Source organism: Passer montanus, unplaced genomic scaffold (assembly GCF_014805655.1).
Source record: "Passer montanus isolate IOZ18808 unplaced genomic scaffold, ASM1480565v1 scaffold48, whole genome shotgun sequence".
Taxonomy (NCBI): Eukaryota; Metazoa; Chordata; class Aves; order Passeriformes; family Passeridae; genus Passer; species Passer montanus.
Window position 1 is genome coordinate 1,746,186 of NW_024369707.1, and position 19,670 is coordinate 1,765,855.

The 19,670-nt window shown below is 42.8% G+C and overlaps 1 protein-coding gene across 3 annotated transcripts in view; it reads left to right on the top strand.

The window, feature by feature from the left end:
- Positions 1-1,986: 1,986 nt before the first annotated feature.
- Positions 1,987-19,670, top strand: part of PLOD2 (procollagen-lysine,2-oxoglutarate 5-dioxygenase 2) — a 49,301-nt gene continuing 31,617 nt past the window's right edge. The window contains exons 1-2 of one of the 3 annotated variants that reach the window (XM_039722301.1): positions 1,987-3,093; positions 18,210-18,301. In XM_039722301.1, the coding sequence (XP_039578235.1) occupies positions 3,009-3,093; positions 18,210-18,301 (177 nt within the window). In that variant the 5' untranslated portion in view covers positions 1,987-3,008. Of the gene's footprint in view, positions 3,094-3,339; positions 3,681-18,209; positions 18,302-19,670 lie in introns of those variants that run through there. The other 2 variants (XM_039722302.1, XM_039722300.1) reach the window with 2 other exon arrangements.

Genomic DNA, 19,670 nt, shown 5'->3' on the forward strand with positions numbered 1-19,670 from the left:
ATTGGTGGTGGTTTGGGTAAGATGGGTTTCTAACCTCATGATAATTTCCTACAGGCAATTAGGAGAAAGGGAAAAGGAGGTGCAGATGGGCAGATACAGACAGGGAGTTACTGAGACCCTAAAAGAGCTCTCTAAATATCGAGGAAGAGCTACCGAAAGAATTAGGGTTAGAAACAATTCAGGAAACTGTTGTCTTCTGCAAAGGTCCTGTAGAATTTTGTCTAAATACTTACCAGCTGGATTTCAGATATTATTGCTGAGCTGTTGCAAATGCACAGGGTCTGAAAATTGCTTTACACAGTTACTTTTGGAAGTGAGGACTGCTTGCAGTTGCTCTCATTCTTGTTTTTCTCACTACTACTGTAGTTTTAGGACAAACAAATCCTTGGGCTCCCACATTCAAGGCCTCACAACTAAAACTCTCTTCCGTCCTCCACGCCTACTTGACAAAACATTTCTTATGAAGAAATTGCCTTGTTGCAGAGGGAAGGGAAAAAGGCTCAATAAAGTAAAAAAATCAAAGGAACAAATAGTCAGAATAGCAAGAATGTAAGCCTGTTTCTTGGAGCATCTATAGGAATTGCTTCAGGAGTTAACCTCTGTAGCTTAACAGACATACTTGGATATTTCACTCAATACTGCCTATGTTATTCTTTAAAATTGTTTTGGTTTGAGGGTAAGTTTCAGCTTAGGAGCTCTAATGTTTAAATGTTTTAAGTGTTGCAGATGCTACACCAGCAGTACAGTTCTGAAGCAGCCTGCAAAAGCATCAGGAGAGCTGAAGACCCTGCTAACCACCAGCTGCCAGTTCAGGCCTTGTAGTTGGTATTTGTGCACAAAAGCAGCATTTCCAACCCAAGTGTATGTGCGAGCAGGGCAAGAGAGAGCCCCTGGGCACTGCACAGCTGGTGCAGCTCAGCTCTGGAGTTTCACAAGCATTTTCCTTTCCATCAGCCAATGTCCGAGTGAAGCCTCTGGGGGTAGGAGAAGTCTTGACCACATCTGTCACTTTGAAAGCAGTATTTTGGGTAGCTTTCAGCTCTGTTTTCTCTCTGGGGACAAAGCTTGCATTTTCTAAGAACAGTCTAAAATTGAAACTAGCCTTCAAGAGACCATGGAAAATAACAAGAAAATGCATACATTTCTAGTCCAAGTCTGGGCTTGCACTTACAGGTATGAGCAGTGTTTATATCACAGTCCCCTCAACCCATTTTCCTCCTACTTTAGAAATCTGTCTTTGCCAGCTATTTCCTTTCCTTTCACTGTTGCATATTTACAGAGTTCTTTCACCAATTCTTTTCATTCTTCCCTGCTACTGTTTACTTGTAGGTTTTGATAACGAAATGCCTCTTAGGATTCCTCTTGGACACTCTCTCCTCTTTATGCCCATTAGTTTCGACCTAACAGAGCTGTTTCAGGACCTGTGTATTTTCTCTGGTGAAAGCAGCTGCTTATGGCTGTGATTTCTCAAAGCACTGGGTATGTACGTGACCATCAGCCACTGATTTTACTCTCAATTCTAGGGGCTGAAGCTTTGTCTGATTTCCATTCCATCCCTGGGAGCCATGACATCATCTCCATGGTATTCTGAAATTATACCCAATGGTCCTGTTTTTTCCTCTCAGACTTTATTGAAGAAATCTGTGATTTCTTTCAGGGTTGATGGTACTGAGTGTGTTCTACATGTCTTCAGTGATTTATTCTCAATGAGGTTGGTTTTTTGGTTTTTTTTCAGCTTTGCAATTATACTTTCTATCTCTCAGTACAAGTGTTACCATTAAACTGTTCTGGATCTGAGGTAAGATTTGATCTGTTGACAACCTCTTTTGAAATGCTTGTTTGAACTGTTTTCTACCTTAAAACTACAGCTGTGATAGATTAACTATTTTTTTCCATCTTCATTTTCCATTAGCCAAATTTCTTGAACTTTTTTTATTGAAAAACCAAACCTGAAGATGGATGTACTTGCAGGATCATCCCAGTCATGGCATTGCTCACTTTCAGCTAATGTGGTGAGGTGATCAGCAGCACTGGTGCTGCTTCTTGGAGTGAGCAGAGCCTGTTCATGGATGTGTGCAGTAATGTGGTCATACTGTCTGCATTCACAACATATTTGTTCTCTGCCTGGAAGAGGTGGGAGGAAAAAGCACATAATGAGTAATTTCCCAAGAACTGGAGGATCACTCTATCAATTGCATTATTACATTTTTAGTTCCCAGCTGCTGCCTTCATGAGGCTCTATGTTGCAGATGCTCCTTCAGACCAAGGACCCAGTCTTTTTATTTGGTTTGCTCTCCATCCCTGCTGACTGTGCAGTCAGACCCAGAAAGAATGAGCTCTTCCAATTAACCACAAAGGCATCTAGGAGAATAATGCAGGTTCTGGTTTCTGCCCTGGGTTCCAAATAACAGCATGCACTTAGAGCCAGGTCAAGTTTTCCCTTTCTTTCCCCCTTGTTATTCTGTTCTCTGTAGGTCCAAAAAATAACATCTGTTAAGCCCATAGTGACATTTAGGATAAAAAATGAGGTGTCTATTTGATGGTTATATACGTGGAACTCAAATACATGAATCTTACTTTCACCACTAATTTTTGTATTGGATCATGCCTTTGGTCTTCAAATAGTATTTCCAAGGTGTAAATCTACACTGATTCCAATAGGTTGACAGCTGCTTTTAAAATTTTATGTCACCTTTAAATATTTATGGTATTGAATATGTTTTGCATGTCACTTTTTAACATTTATGGTATTGGATGTGCTTTTTATGTCACTTTTAAACATTTATGGTATTTATTTGAATATGCTTTGTATCACAATAAGAAAAAGAGTGAAGGTGGGCCAGTCCACTTCTTTATCATCGCCGAGCTTGCCTGCAGCGGTTTTTTGGCTATTATTTAATGGTAAAAATGTAGCAGTCTTGTGTGTTTTGATTAGACAAACGAACCAAGTCAGCTGAATGCTGAGGCGATGGAGGCGTTGACAGACGTGTCCTTCTCCAGCAGAGCGGATGGGCAATGCGCTCCCGATGCCATCGGGGCACACAGGCGGAACGGTCGCGTCGTTTCCATGGGCTCACGGCGCAGCGCCTCCAGGTACTCACCCTCTCCCGAACAAAACCGCATGCTCGGGAACACGTTCACCGACACATAATGGCCAGTGAAAGCACCGAGCAAGTGTCTGGCGGGGCAGGCACAGCACAGGCGGGAGCGCTGCCCGGCCCCGGCAGGCGCTGAGAGCGCTGCCCGCAGCCCCATCCCCGCGGGTGCCGCGCCTGTGCAGCGCCGCGCCCGCGGGCCCGAGGCGGGGCTTGGCCGCTCGCCCCTCCCCGGCGGCGGCGGCCCCGTGCGCCGACAGCGGCTCCTGTTGCGCCGCCGGTGCCCCGGCTCGCCGGCCCTCCCACCGCCCTATAAAGCCCGGCGCGGGGGGAGCGCCCCGGCTGCTGCCCGCCGCCGAGGAGGAGCGGTGTCTGCCCGCCGCGCTCCCCAGGCGCCTTCTCCTCCCCGCTCCTTCTCCACGCCCGCCGCTTTCCCCCGCTGTCGGGGGCTGGTGGCGCGGGCAGGCCGGCGGGTGCGGAGGGCGAAGATGGCGAGGAGCGGCGCCCGGTGGCCGCGGCTCCTGCTGCCGGCGCTGCTGGCCCTGGCGCTGCCGGCGGCGGCGGAGCGGCGCCCCGGCCCCGCAGGTGAGCGCGGTGCGGGGCTTGGGATGCGGTGGCCGTGCCCGCGGGGGTTGGGATGCGGTGCGGGGCTTGGGATGCGGTGGCCGTGCCCGCGGGAGGTGTGTGCGGGCGGCGGGGATGCGCTGTTGGCCGGGCGGCATCCGCCGCTTTGTGCCTGGCGGCTCGGCAACATCCGCCGGGAAGGGAACGCTGGGACCCGCCGCTTGGCCGGCTTGTTCATTTATTTATTTATTTATGTATTTGTTTCCCACCGGCCCGTCCCTGCCCCGCACGGTAGCGCGGAGCGCTGGGGCAAGGGGCCGCCGGGGCAGCGCTCCCCAGGTTGTTGTCGAGACGAACCGCTCGGCTGAAACTGTCTTAACCCGCCCAGGAGTTCATAGATGCCTAATTCCACTTAAGGGGAAAAAAAAAAAAAAAAAGAAAAAGAAAAAGGATTCCTTAAGGGGAATTGAGACTCCTCAGCTTTCTCGTTGCCCGCTCCCCCGCCCTTTCTCTCCCGTCTCCACGAGACAAGGTGTTGATGAACATATTTTTCCAGTGCTCGGAAAAGCAATAGCATCAGTCACTGCTTCTCTGAACTTCAGCAACTCTGATGAGGTTTCCTACTTCGTGCAAAAGTCAGCCGGAGACTCCAGTGCCCCTTCCCATCCTGCAAAGCCTTCCCTGCCTTTCACTCATGTAGTGGTGTTTGCTTCACGGAGCCAGGATGTAGAAACAACGTTTATCTTCAGTATGGAAAATAAAGAAATGTATACAGGAAATTCCCTCAGTGAGAGGTGTCCAAGCACATGTATTTCCAACAATATGCCCAAACCTGTTTTTTGCTGTAATACTGTTTAGAGTCTGTACTTCTGATTTCTGTTCTAGGCATACAAAGGTATTTAATCCCACTACATTATTATCACATGAAATCCAAAATAGTTTCATTTCTTGGCTTGTTTTCTCAGGAGTTATCAAGTTATTTTTAGTATCTAGCTTGATTTCTTCTGGAGTGAGCAAGGAGGCTTCTTTATTTGAGCAGCAAGTTTTTTCAGCAGGTTCTAACTTTGTTATTAAAACTACTGCTTTAGTTGATAAGTAGTATGAAAAGTTAAAATAATTTTAAAAATCCAAAACTGTTGAAAAATACCAGACCATTCAATGAAGTTCTAACTTCCAGTTTTTGTAATACTTTGCTACTTTTGGTCATTCAGAGTATTTCTCTGAAGGCTGTGGTGTGGTTGCTGTGTGTTGGGGGGGTACGGCATTACCTTCAGCCTTTGCTGCCCCTCGGAATGCACCCCCCAGGGACAGGTTTGAGCAGAAAGTTGAGCTCCTATCCCTGTTTTCAGGGCAGTGAGATTGTAAGTTGAACTTCTTTGGAAGTTAGTTATGGCAAACAGTTATTCCCGCAAACATATCTGTTCAAATAATGTTTTAACTGCACTTGAAATGTGGGCTCTCAGGCTGGTGTAAACTAATAGCTGACATGGTAAGGATTCTTCTTTAATCCTTCTGCTTTTCAAATGTGTGCAAAGCAGAGTTTCTATTCCAGACAGCAATGTATGATTCAGCAACCCAAAATTAGACGCTTTGTCTATATCAATAATAAAAATTATTCTACACAAGTTACAGTGCAAGAAAGCACTGGTAGATTTATATAAGGTGTTCATGCAGGAAGATCTTATTTCTTTTTTAATTTAGACACGAGCAGCCTGAATTGTAGCAATCTCTGCTGAACTGAAACTACTCTGAGAGTAGTTTCTTGACCTCAGACACTGCCTGCTGTGTTACTTGTTTTTATTCCAGTTTTAACCCTTAAATATTTTCCCTAGGTCTGTGCTGTATTACTTGAAGAAGTAATACACTAAACAGACCTTATGGTGCCTCTATTTCTAGAAATCTGTTTTTCAATTTCTAGTCTCTTGATACTTTGTAAAATTCAGTGTCAAACAGCCGGTGAAGGCACAATTTACATGTCAGTTTCTACTGCAGTCCATTAGTGTTGCTTACTTGTAACAAAAGCTCTAACAAGACTGTCTGGAACCGCCTGCCAAGCTGCATCTTTATTTCTTAATAAGACCTTCCTCAGAAAGGCTTGGAAAAGTGATTTTGGGAGAGCTGCCTGTTGCACAGCACTGCTAACAGGGAGCAATCAGTGCGGCCCTGTGGCAAAGCATGTTTGCAGAAATCCCTCTGCGCTCCTTCCTTGGCCGCAGGGTTGTGTTTCAGGCAGTCACAGAGAAGAGCACTGTTGAGCTCTGAAACACTGGCTCCTGTGTGCTGGAGATGCAAAAGTTCCTGTGTTAAAACATCAGCGCTGAAATATTTTCATTGCACCACGCTTGCTGCTTGCAGATTGCTTATTGTGACGCACAGAAAGTCAGTGGAAACGACATTCGTGATTGTGTGAGAGGCAGACACTCTGTTGGCAGCAGATGTAAGTGATGTTCTCACCTGGGATGTTTTATCAGTCAGCTCTTTGCGTGGAAAGTGACTTTGCAGCCTTTGAGTCTGTGCCCCAGAGCGGCTGTGGCGGCTCGGCCGGAGCCGCGCTGAGGCGCCGGGGCCCAGGGTGTGATGGTGGCCCCCAGGCGGGGGTTGAGGTGGGCCCCATGGTTTGTTGCTGTCTCTGTGCCCTCCCAAAGCAGGAGGGGTGGCTTGGGGGGCTCCAGCAGCGTGGGTGGCTTCCCAGAGCAGCTGGGCTGGGAGGTGTGGCGGCTCAGCTGGCTGTGGAGCCACTGGGCTCTCCTCCACCCCAGTGTCCCTCAAGTGCTGCTCACAAATGATTCAAGCAGTAATTGCTGGCTGGTGTAACTCTGCGAGGACTCGCTTTGAGGTACAGCATGTACTGCTGCCATTTCTGTTAATTTGGGCTCAGCCTAAGTGGTCTGAGTGACAGCGATCGATAGGCCTTTCCTTCTGGGTCACCTGTGGTGCCCAAACAAGAAAATTTAGTCATTCAACCATCCTGATATACTTATTGGAAGCACTGACAGACTCGGCATGCTTGGGGAAGGAGAGGCCGTAAGCACAGCTCCCTGTGCCTGCCTCTGTCTCTTGCCTCTTTACTGACACTACTTCTGTCTCCTCTTGTCACCACAGTACCTAAAACTGCTGCATAAACCTGTGTTGTGGAAAAACCTCCTCCAGATCTCTTGGGAGTTTTGTACCCTTTTTGTGAGGGCTGTATTGAAAAGCTGCTCCTTGGAGGGGAAGGGGAAAAGCAGAGGGTGATGAAGCCAGAACTGGCTGTGCAGTGGGCAGTGCTTGGGTTACCTGTCTGGGACACATCATGCAGGTGCCATCAGTGTGCACTACCTAGATGGGAATTACCTACTCATGGAGATATCTTTAGCTTCCAGTTTTGAAATATGACAAATGAAACAGTGTGTAGTGGGAGGTGTGAGTGTTTGGAAGTTAAAAATAAGCAAACATTGTGGTAGAGGTGCAGAGCAGTGAAGTTGTGCTTTCATCATGTATTTTTTTTCCTGGAAAATACTCATCCTTGAAGACACCCAAGGTTTGCAGTCTGAATTCTCTGTAGCACTTGGGTTAGAGGCTGCACAATGCCAGTCTCATTGGCAAAAAAAAACCAACCTAAAAAACCCTGTAGATTTATTTGGTCAGACTTTTCTTTATTTTCATAGATGAAGGTAATAAGTAATAATTAACACCACAGGGTTGGATGTGTCATTGCTTCGCTCTGATATACAGTGGGTTTACTGCAACTTTGATTGTAAAATACATTTTCAGTTAAAGCAAGGAGAAGTAAAGCAGTTGTGACCTTTATCAGCAGCGCTGGATGCTGTAAATTGCACTGAAGGGGCACAGTGGAATTTATCTGAGCCAGGGGTAGTTTGTGTGAAATGTATTTCTGTCAAGGACCTAAACTAACATTATTTCAGGGTTTTCTTTTGCTTGCTGGCATATTCTGGGGAATCATAATTTATGGGCAAGCCTTTAGATTTTTCTTTCACTGCTGCTTATATAAACATCAGCGACTTTGTCTTTTCATGGGGAAGTGTTTAGTTTGTCTGTTGAATTAGCACTATTGCACTGTGTAATCAAAAGCAGTATCTTTCCATTTTGTAGAGCTGCCAGTCTGAATTACAAATTAATTGACATGCTGTTTAAGTGAATTCCCTTGTCATGGGGAGTAAGCATGCTTGCAGTAAAGGGCATTTTTGTTTTAGTTTATGATGTTATTTTTTTACAGTTTTTGAGGGACCAGTTGTAAACAGGTTGGAAAGGGAAGAATATTTTTGATCCCTCTTAATTTGAACAGTAGCAGGGTTGTCTCCAGCACAAAATACAGCTTGACCAAACAGATTAGCAGCAGGTTTGTTTCTCATGTGTGGTAATGTAGTTCTAGAGAATAAATGACACTTAACTGTCAATACATGCTTGCAAGCACAGCCTGACTCTAGAATTAGGTTTAGGATTAATAGAACTGCTTCTCAATTTTTTTCTTAAGATGAGTTTGATTTTAAAAATATGGATTACACTGATGATAAGGAGACTAAATATATAAGGTTGCAGTTTTATCCCAGATACCTATTTTTGTAAGGAAAGAGCAAGTATGTTTTTAAAGCTCCAGTATTTGTAATTAATGGAGACATACTGTAAGGAAACAAAGAGGGGAAAAAAAAGCTAAACAAAAGTAGGCTTGTCATTTAAGTGCCACTCCTCTGAGAATGGATTCTGTACCTGTAGTTCTGTGTTAATGTGCTGAATTAGCCCATTCTTGCCGAAATCAGCTGTGTGTCTGATAGCATTGCTCTTTTAATTTTTTATTTTTTTTAAGTAAAAATAGATTGTTTAATTTTGTAAGTCACATAAAACTTTAATACAGTGTCTTTGTAAGCATTTAACTTCTGCCTTACTTCACTGTAAAGCCATTGTGTTGGATCAGAACCAGGCCCATAACTTTAATACCTGAGGCTGCTGGGTGAAATGTATGATGTTAAAAACATCTTTAAATATACATGACACATGCCATGTCATAGTGTCTTGTGTCACAACTAGGACAGAATTTTTATTTCACGATTTGAAGGACTGAATTGTACAGAACAGGGCACAAGTGTGGAGTTTGAATTTCTTGTTCACACAGAGAAGGGGACTTCGAGAAGTGTGGTTTTTTAAAATTTTATTTATTTCTGCGGTAGTGTCACTTGTGTGTGAAGAATTTTACGTGTCCAGTGTTTGGACACAGGGCCAGATGTGAAGCTGCAGGGCAGCTTTTTAAAATGAACTGACTGATCTGGGTGGTAGCATCTGCTTACAGCATGAACCACAGTGCAGGCATGAAGGACAGCTGTGGGTCTTCAGGATGGCCCCACTTCCAGCTCAATTCCTCTTTTTTTCCTTTTTTTAAAGACTAGTTGAAGGAGAAACTATTATTGCAAATCTTAACTGCTGAGTTTCATTGGTGGATTGATTAACTGTCAAAAGATTGACTTTTGCAATGTCTGGTGCCGTGTGCGACCGCTTCTGTTTAAACAGCTGGGTTTGTTAAACAGCAGCCCAAGAAGGAACATGCTCTTCTGCAGATACATATTTATGAGAGAGACAAGAGAGGGCAAGCTTGCAAAAAGGCAGAAGCTGAGTAAACTTTCTCACTTAGCCAGCTGATGCTAATTGTGTCCTGCTCTCAGCTGCACGTCCCTGATGACAGTTTATAGCGGGGCTGTCCAAGCCGTGCGTTCAGGCAAGACACAGCCTGTGCCATGACTCCATCCGCTCCCTCACAAGATGTTTGTGGTTTCATTTCTGTTGGGCACCCATAAACAGCTGCAACCTGATCTGTTCCCCATTTGTCAGGAAGTTAGGCAGCTAGGAGTTCCTTCATGCATGGCAATGATGTCATTTACAAACAGTCGATTTTAATTTTTTTCTTAGTTTGGGAACTAAGGAACACGTCTTATCTTTGCTTCACTGCAGAATAGCTGACTCAGTATGCAGAGTCTCATCCAAGTCCTCTGAAGCTGATGGAAAAGCACTTTACTGCTGCTTGTATTTGGCTTTGTTTAACTATCAAAACAAGGAAATCTTGCATTAGCGTGAGTGCAGGCCTGAGCACTGGCCAGTGCTGACGTGCGTGATTGATGAGTGCACATACAGTTCTTAATGAGCTCTTGTTGACTATATATTCAATACTACTGAATTAAAAGAAACTAAGCTAAGAGCTGGGACATAATCAGCTTTCAAATGTTTCCTGAAATCAGTTGTATATTGGGAGTTTCTGCTAACCTTTGAAAGTGTGTGTAGGTATGGATAAACATACACAGAGCTGTGATTTGTGTGCCATAAATGTTTATTTGATTGGTTTTGAACTGGCTCTGTTCAACATTTGGTCATTTTAATGGAACTGTTTTAGCTGCTGTATCAGTGTGACATCAGAAATAATGTGATAAAAACCAGCAGTGAGCAACAGTTCTCTACACTTGCCATTTGAGTCAGTCTGCATGGAAGAGGAAAATGCCTGTTCATGCCACTGTGAGCTGTGAAATAAAGCCTGAGGGAATTTCAGTTTGTAGAAAAGGAAAAAAAACCTCAAAAAATAGTGTCCTGTCCAGGGGCTGTATGTTAGCAAGTGCAAATCTAACATAGATTCTCTACTGTGAAAATTGAGAGCAGCTCCGGCTTAGTGCAAGAATGTGTTTTTGCTCACTCAGCTTCTCTGTTCCTGTGAAACCCAGGAGAAGAGAGAACCCTGTAACAGACAGCATGTATTGTGCCTGAGGAAGTTGCAACAGTACCGGCTATTTGAAACTGGGAAAGTATCATTACTTTGTACATTTCTTTCCCTAGAGAGCTCCTGAATGCTTCTTGCCTTTATTAAGTCTATTCCCTGGTTTGGGACAGTGTTGGCATCTTCAGTACCAGTAGCTATTGCTCAGTAACTTCAGCAAGGTTTACAGATAACGTGGAAGAGCACAGGAAGGATTATCCAGAGACAGCCCATACATTGAGTGATCCTGATAAATGCCAATAATAATCGTATATGCCAATTGTGGTTATAAACTGTTTGCAACAGCTTAAAAACAGAAGTACCTTAGAAGAACCTCATAAATTTTTGGAAATTACGAAAGTAACATTTGTGTTACTGTCTGTATGTTGCAGTAAGACCAGTATGCACCGAAGTGCAGTGATTAAAGGGAGGAAAACAGATCAACCTGAGGTCTGTACATTAAGGTCAGTTTCTTCAATTCTGGCCTTTAAAGGCATTGGTTCTTAGAAAACCTTCTCTCTCACACAAAAATTGTGTTGGTATAGAAAATCAGTATGTACCAGGTGTTTGGCAATCCATGACTGCTCTTATCTTGCTATCTGTTAATTCTAATTTTATTGTTTATTTTAACTGCTTTGTTTATTTTTGTATTGCTTTCTGATCTTTCACGAGCTTTTCAAGCATATTTTGTCTCCCATCCAAGGATAGTTTTTAGCATCAATCCAACCATACTACTGAACTGCAGAGAATCCAATCGTATTATGTGATCATGGCTATGGTTAGTGGGGCTTTGAAAGCAGTCTGCCTCTTGGGGCAGCAGTGAAGTGTGGGATGAGTGGAGGCATGCAGCAGTGTTCTGTGCAGAGCAGAAGATGACTGCATTGTATGAAGATCAGATTTAAAAAACTTCAGGACTCCCAAGTATGAAGTAGTATTGTTTTATGCCCCAGTCATCTTTCCCCCTCCTGCAGTGTAATGCACATTTATTTCCTGAGAAAAGAAGATGACCATGTTTGCTATTTCAGCACATTGTTGTGTTTCTAAAGAATCCTAGGGGGGAAAATAAACAGCTGTCGGATGGCTCTGTCTTTTCTCTCTTTATGCCAAAAGTTTTATTTGACCAGAAACTCTTCTGTTGGCTTACTACTTTATTTGATCATGTGTAAGTCATAAACTCTCACTGGACGTCTATACATATATATATATATATACACAGATATAGTTTGTGTTTTTCTCATTTTGTACTTAAGATCTTTGCTGCTGGATTACAGTTACCAAGCATATGTCTGTAGGTATAACTTATAATCACGGTTACATTGTATATGATGGGTTTTCCCCATCTCCAGCTGTTTGACATCTTCTCAGAGTATGTGGATTTTCAAATATTTTGACACAGAATCTTAAGTTTAGGCAATAACTCCTATTCATAGTGGAAAATCCAAATTCCTTTTTCTAAAGTCTTATATTGCCTTTGTCAGTGATAAGTGTAAGATTGTGTTGTGCTAAAAGACCTGGATTTTGAAAGTGTTCTATGGTATTTTAGCTGTCTTAAGGGTTCTTGGGATTTTGAGCAGACAATCTGAGTCCATATAAATAGGGAAGTTGCTGTTGGCACTGCTGGTGATTCTCTAGCTATCTGCAGAGCTTCAACAGACAATCTGAGTCCATATAAATAGGGTGATTCTCTAGCTATCTGCAGAGCTTCAGCTTGCCATGAAAGCATGTGGAAAAATTGGGTTTTGTGCTCTTAAATTTCAACAATTGGAATCCATGCTGAAAACAGTTTTTCAGTTGTGTTGAGCTTTAGTGCATTTCTCCAATGACAGAGAAGCAGGCTTCTGTGAGGTGTCAAGGCATGCTGAATCAAGTCTGTGCTTTGCTTGGAGTTTGTCTGGGTTTTTTTCCTTCCTTTTTCTTTCTATTTCTTTTTTTTTGTTTGTTTTTTGGGAAATTTTATCCTGTTGGTTTCCCACATTACCAGAGATTCAGGAGACATAGTAGATAATTACACAGCTTTATCAATGAGCTTGGATGCATCCATGTGCTTCTTCCAGGTATTTGTTTGGCCCATGCTTTAGTACTACCAGACCTTTCTTTTCCTTTTTGTGTGGTTTTTTTTTTTTTTCCTTAAATCCACAGAAGTGTTGTATCCTTCCAGTTTCCAAGCTTTTTCTGTGATATCTAGCAACTCATTTATTAGCTTGCTGTTGATTTATTTTGCATGTTGTAATAACTGACTTAGGGTATCAATCTTTCCATTAAATGAGCAATCATTCCTGTGTTGAGCAGCTCAGGGTGGGATGTAATCTGCAAGCAGGAAAGTAAGCTGTTCTATGTAGAATATGGATAAAAATGTATTACAAGTACCAAACATCATTTGTTTACCATTATAAGCTACTGGTTTTAAAGATAGAGATAGATTTTAATGTCATAATGTGGTACCATGAACAGATGTCCTTTGATCTTCCAGCTCACTTCTACTCAGAGAAGTCTGTAGTACTCGAATCCAAGAACTAAATGTCAGCTTCCTTGTGGCTGTGAGCAATATCCTCAGTTTTGGCTGCTCTGAAGCTACTATACCAGTGCCCACAACCCCTGGTAGAAATTATGTAGTAATCTCTGAGAGTGTTCATTCAAGATAAATAAGAACCATGTGGGTGTGTGAGGAATGACTGTAGTTCTTTGCATGCTTCTTTGCCAGGATACAAGGAGAAAGGTCACCGCTGCTTAAAGCAGTCCTGCCACAGCAGTTCCTGGCTTAGACCTTGCCAGGCAATTCACTGAAGACAAAATCTCTGGTTTATTGATCTTCTTTCTGGAAATAAATATTTATCATGCGGTCAGGTCTCTGAAGGTAGCAGCAAAAAAGACTAGAAGTGTGAGTTGTTTTGATAAACTTTCACTGGATTTCCTAACGCGCTGCATGTCCTCTGTGTGCAGTGTTGTTGTCTTTCACAACTTGTGTGCTAGAGGATTTCTAATTTGCATGTAAAAATGAATTCTGTTAGTCACTGGATATACTTTTCTTGGCTAAACTCATGCCCTCTCGGGCTTGTATTCAAAACAGAGCAGCTGTTTTGTGGGTGTAACTATCGGAAATCTGTCTGACACAATTTCGTCCTAGTAACTGAACGCATACCTGGCATGGAGCTCCTGGGAGATTTTTTTTCATGCCTTCCTGTTGAACTTCAGCATAGGGTTTACATTTCCTTTTTATACAAACTGACTTGTGGAAATAAATGCCAAGCTCAGCAATCCCCTGGGCGAGTGCCAAGGTGCCTCTGGCAGGCTGTGTGCGGGGGAGCTGCCAGCCCAAACCCACTGTGGCATCTCAGCACCCTGCGAGTGGGAAGCAGGGGGACCACCTGCTGTGTTCTTGGTCTCACGGGAGTTTGCACTTTGAGGACACTGTTCCTGTTGGAAGACACTCCCAAGATTGTATTTGTCCCAGTGTGGGGTGGATAGTCAGGGCTTAACTGCAGAGCTGAAGCCTGTGAGATCCCGCAGCAGAGCTCCTGGGGGTGCACACCTCGATGGAAGGCAGGGGATGCTGAAGCAGGAATGGTGTCTAGCTGCAGCTGGAATTCCTTGTGGGGATTTTGCAGTGCTCTCACTGGGGAGTACCGGGCTGCAGTGGCAGGTTGGGGTCTGAGTAATTGCAGACATCTGTCCACTGCTGTGCCTGGGTCCTCAGGGATGCTGCTGGGGGCTCTCACTCAGCCTCTCTGTGCAGGGAGGGCTCTGGTGCAGCCCTGAACCTCTGCACCCACAGGGCATCCTGGGCCAAACCTGCTCTGTGCCCAGGCACTCTGTGGGTGGCAGCAGCTGAAACAGCTGAGCGCATCCTGAAATGGAAATGACACTTGGATAAACTTACTGCCTTGGGAATGTTGTGCTTCAATTGACACTCCTGTGAGATCATGAAAGTCACTTTGTATCCATGTTGCTGTGCACAACTGGGATAAGTGTTCCAAGAAATTGTTGTACCTAAATGTAGTAAGCAAGGAGTAGATTTTTTCAAAGTGAATGAAGTTGAAAAGAAACTAGCAGAGGCATTTAGTGGTCAGAAGCATTCTCTTCACTCACTTCCACTGGAAGAAACAAACATCTCCCATGCTACATTTAGTGGAAATCTGCCAGTGAAACTGTTCAAGTTGTCACATTTAAATATAATCACAGCAACCTACAGGAACTAGGTTAATATTTGTATTAGCTGGAGGAGAATGGTTCTGCTTTCCTCATTTGGTTAATAATACCTTCCATAATGTGCCAAGGTAACTATCATTTACTGCAGTTTCCATTGTCTCTCTATTTATACTATATATAGAATAAAAACATGTTTCTCTGCTCTTTGGTCAGACACAGCTTAAAAAAAAAACCAAACCACCACAAAAACCAAACAAACCAAAACAAAAGAGGCCCCATTAAGTAATCTAGAAAGAAGCACTAATTCTAAGGGGACTTCAAATGCTATAATTACAGTTCTGCTGCACTTAAAAAAGTTATTTAAGTACCACCTGCACTTAAAAGTCAGTGGTGCAACAAAGACATAAAATAAAGCCTCTTCAACTTCTTCAAGTCTAATTAAAAAAAACAAGACCATGGGTAAACGTGTTAAAAAGAAAACATCTCCCATGTAAATAGTACCTTTAAAATAGCCTTCTTTTGTTCTGTGGCTGTTTGCAAACCCCAGTCTGGCAGCCTATTTAGATTGCTTCATTGTCCGTTGGTGCACTACAGGCTCTTTCACCATTTCATATCAGTATAAACTGTATTATTTGCCTTCTCAGCTTTCTTCATTTTGTGTAGTTCAGGTTGAAATCCCTTATGATTTGGCACATTATTCTCTTTCCTCCTGTTCCACAAAAGTCAAGTAACATACCAGACTCCATAGTGAATCTTCAAATACATGAATAATGTGTATTCCATTAAGAGAGAGTAACAATATCCCATTAAGAACAGTAGATTATTTCTTGCTTGCCAAACTGTACTTGTATGTTAGTTTAAACTTTCTTTGACTTAGTAACTGTGGAAGGAATCTGATGCAGCCCACATTCTGTCATTTACATCATGTTGTCAAGTACAGATTTCTGAGATCTTTGCTGTTAGCATTTCCTAGCAATGTGTAGGTGTGAAATATGCCTTCTTCAAACCAAATTCCATGGTTATAGTCAGTGATTTGGTCACCTAGGAAACTTTTAATAATGGATCCAGTTGGCTTGATGATGCAATTCTGGTATGATCAGATTTTTCCAGTTCCCTGTAACTTGAAAATGTAGTGCTTGAACAAAAAGTAGTCTTAATTTCCTTCATAGAGGAAAAACCTCCTCTGCCTTCAGTTCTGTTTTAGTCACAGTCTAAGATACAATGGTATTTATTCTTTTTGTGGTGATTTCAGTAGAATTACTTGAAATTGCATGATCTTTGTAATGAACTGTTTGGAAGGTATTGAGCCATTATTTCCCTGTTTCTGTCTCTTTGTGCATCCATGTGAACTCATTGCATTGTGAGGTCCTCCTGTCCTTTTGAGATGTATTTGGAGGATTTTCTTTTGATTCTTTGCTGCAAAAGTCTACTAGCACTTAAGGGGGGAAAAAGGTGGAGCAAATTACCTTCCAAATCTGGCTTTCCAAAATTTTGGATGTTCAAGTTGAGTTGATGGAAGAATTTACAATATTTCCAGTTTCTTCTTTGTTGCATATTGTATTGGTGGAGTGTCAGTCTGGTTTGGTTGAGCCAGCAGTTAAAATTGTCTCTAGGACTTTTGAGGAAAAGGATTGTGTCTTGCCCCACTGTTCACAGACATGCCTCCCAGACCTCCCCACCCATGGGGGGAAAAAAAAAAAGGCAATAGGAGGATGTGAGAGAAATCCACAAAATTGTGTGTAGTGGGGAGGGCAGGTAGAGATGTCATCTGTAGCGGAGGAACTTGGGCAGTGTCAGATAAAATTGCTCAAGGCACAGGTTGGTTTTGGTGGTGTAGGTACTGGGCACAGGGTGCTGTCACTGCTTAAAGGTTTCACCTGTTCAAGGAGTGTCTGAGGAACAGCAAGGTCACAAAGCAGATCAAGTGTTCTGCAATTTGCAAAAACACCACCTGAGCCAGGAAGACCCTTAAACTGAGACCAGTAGCAAGAGCAGAGAAAGTGTCACATTTGTTTGTCTTGTCCCTGCTCTACCCCACGTACACCAGTGGAGCTGCTGGTGAGGATGGAGCAGCCAGACCACTGTCAGACCTGGCAGGATGCTCTGGAGGTGACCAGGGCTGAATCTGAGCTGTATTTCAGTGGAAACATGAGTGCCACATGAGACTGGTGCAGAGTTTGTCCGCTGTACTTCAGACAGACTTGAATTTCATTAGACCATAAATTTCATTTATGCTGCTCTACAAACTATGTATGCATTCTGACAGGTATTTCTGCCTGAGTCAATACACTTGAAGTATTGGCTGCAGAGCATTGCATGAGTGAGTTGCAAGGTGCATTTCTTCTACAGCGTGGGAACTGGGTCATCATCTTTTGTGTTAACTTTTGCTGGTGTCACATAAAACAAAATGGGAAGTGGTCAGTGGTTTGAATACACTCAGGATGATGTCCTGGATGTCTGAGGGCTGCTAAAGCTGTGGTGGTGGATGAGGTTGAAGAGTTAATAGGAATGTTTTCCATAGCAGACACTTCTTGCACATGTTACTGGATCGAGGAAGGTAAATCCAGAAGATGTTTTTTTGGCAAGTAATGCAGTAACAGGCACTCTGTCTGGAATACTCATCATAGGTGATTAATTTTATTTTATTGTAAGGATTGATCTCATGGGCTCTGGTTAGAGCACAGCTATTGCTTGAGCTGGGCCTGAATTGGGGAAGCTGCACTGTACTCTGACATCCAGATTGGTTTGATTAAATACTTGACTTTAGATAGGGATAAAACCTTCTCATAGCTTCAAATTATTTAGTTTCATTATGCAGCATATTACATAGGGTTCAAAATGTTGTTCAGTAGTTTAATTGGGAAGCTATTTAGTGGAAATTCATGATCCCATTTGAACTGTGTTAAAAGCTCTGGAATGTGAGGAGAAAATTGGTTGCATGGTCACTTGCCTGTGTGCAATAAGAGGGCAAAATTACCGGTGCTGTAATGTACCTGTGCTCTGAATAAAAAAACCAACCAAGCAAACTCCTTGCTCTTTTGTCTCTGTCCAAGGACTTAAAAGCATTAAACGCTGTTTGTTGGGGGATTGGTTTCATTGGTTGGGTTTTTTTTGACTTATTTTCATGGAGAGTATGCACTGGTGGCTTTCAGGGGAGCTACTGGGCTCGGGTGAAGTTCTCTTACCACCACTCATTTCTGTGGTAAGAGGTAACAGGATTAGCTCAGACTGAAAAGTAGTAAATTTTTTTTTGTTTTGAAGATTTCTTCTTGTCCAGTAAGATTTCTTCTTGTTTTTGTGTCTTGAACTAGTTGTTTACAGAGTAGATAGACTTATTTGCTTTGTCTTCCCGAGGATAATTTTAAATACAGCACCTTGGCCATAGCAGTTGTTGTTTGGCAATATCTCACATCTGTTCTGTGGCAGCATATTTGCCTCCTCTCTTTGAATGAGATGCAGAAAGTTGTAGAGCCCCCTGAGTTAGTGCTGTTGTTCATTGCATTTTGTCAAAACTGTGCCCTGAAAGCATATTAATGTATGTTCTTTCCTTTTCTTCCTCAGATAAACTTCTAGTCTTTACTGTAGCAACTAACTAGTGCTGTTGTTCATTGCATTTTGTCACAAACTGTGCCCTGAAAGCATATTAATATATGTTATTTCCTTTTCTTTCTCAGATAAACTTCTAGTCTTTACTGTAGCAACTAAAGAAACCGATGGCTTTCACCGTTTCATGCGAACTGCAAAGCATTTCAACTACACAGTAAAGGTATTGTGTGTTTTGTACCAAGTATTTGTGCTGTCCATGCTGTAAAACAACCAGTAAATGGTAGCTGACCTTGCCTTAACTTCATTGTGTGCTGGGACAGAGAGAAACAACAGCAGAGCTGGGGGGCAGGAAGGGCACTTGCTGCTCTCCCTGTTGCTTACCTGCTGGTGTCTCTCTGAACCACCGTGGCAGGGAGGTGCTTCCACTGCCTTAGGAGCTGCTTTAGGGGTTTGTAGCTGTCATGGTCAGCATCCTCCTCACTCACAGGCTCTGGCACGTTTTATCTCAGAGCCTTGTTTTTCAGTGTGGCCGATTTTGTTTGTATAAACACTTCTGGGAGCTGTACTGCACTCAAGGCTTTGGATCTTTTTCCTTAAGCAAGGCTGGAGCACTGCTGCAATGAAGGAGGGAAATTTTGTTTGCATGAACACTTCTGGGAGCTTTGGATCTTTGGATCTTTTTCCTTAAGCAAGGCTGGAGCACTGCTGCAATGAAGGAGGGAGGCTCACAACTGAAAATTTCTCTGTGTTTCCCAGGAGCCTGTAATTTCTGAGAGGACAATGTGTTTCTATCATTCTTTCCAGCCTTTTCTGCCTTGCTCCATGCCTCTGTATGTCACGTACTTAGGTTGGCCTCTGCATGACCTTGGGAAAAAGGGAGGGCACTAACCTTCTAAACTTTCCCCACAAATTGGTTTTGCCAAGAGAAAATCCAGGAATTCAGATATTCAGATGCTGTTATGAAATTTTTCTTCTTACTTACCACAGTGCTTGCACTATAAATAGGAAATTATTTGTGTCTTTGACTTTTATCACTGAATTTGGAGGACTGAGAGAGCCTTTCTTAATATGATAAAGCTGTACTAGAGCACCTGAGCAGCCTGAGCTCTGGATACATCTTTTAGCTTTGCAGATTTGTCCAAAATATCATGCAGTGTAGTTCTTTCAGCCTTTATATGTTCCAAAAACCTTATGTTCAAAACACATAAAGAGCTTTTTTTTTTTTCTTTCTTTTTTTTGGCATGTAATCTGCTATAGTGCTTGGCTGGGGAGTAGTTTTATGTTTAACTCAGTTTTAGCAGTGAGCTGTGTACTGGGAAACCTATCCTTCCCTTTTCGTACAAAAAACTTGCAATTCAAATTAGTTATACCTTGATCCACCAAGGTCTTTTGTGCCTCCTGGTCCTAAAGGGATATTATTGAATTTTTAAAGTCTCATTCAGAATGTTTTTCTAATACAGATTTTGAAACAATCCTTGGCTTTTTTTTTTCTTTTTTTCCTTTTTTCCTGAAGGAGACACATTTGAATAAATGGCAGTAGCAGGCAATTGCTTGATTCTTATTTGGTTAAGAAATGTCTCTCTCATGTT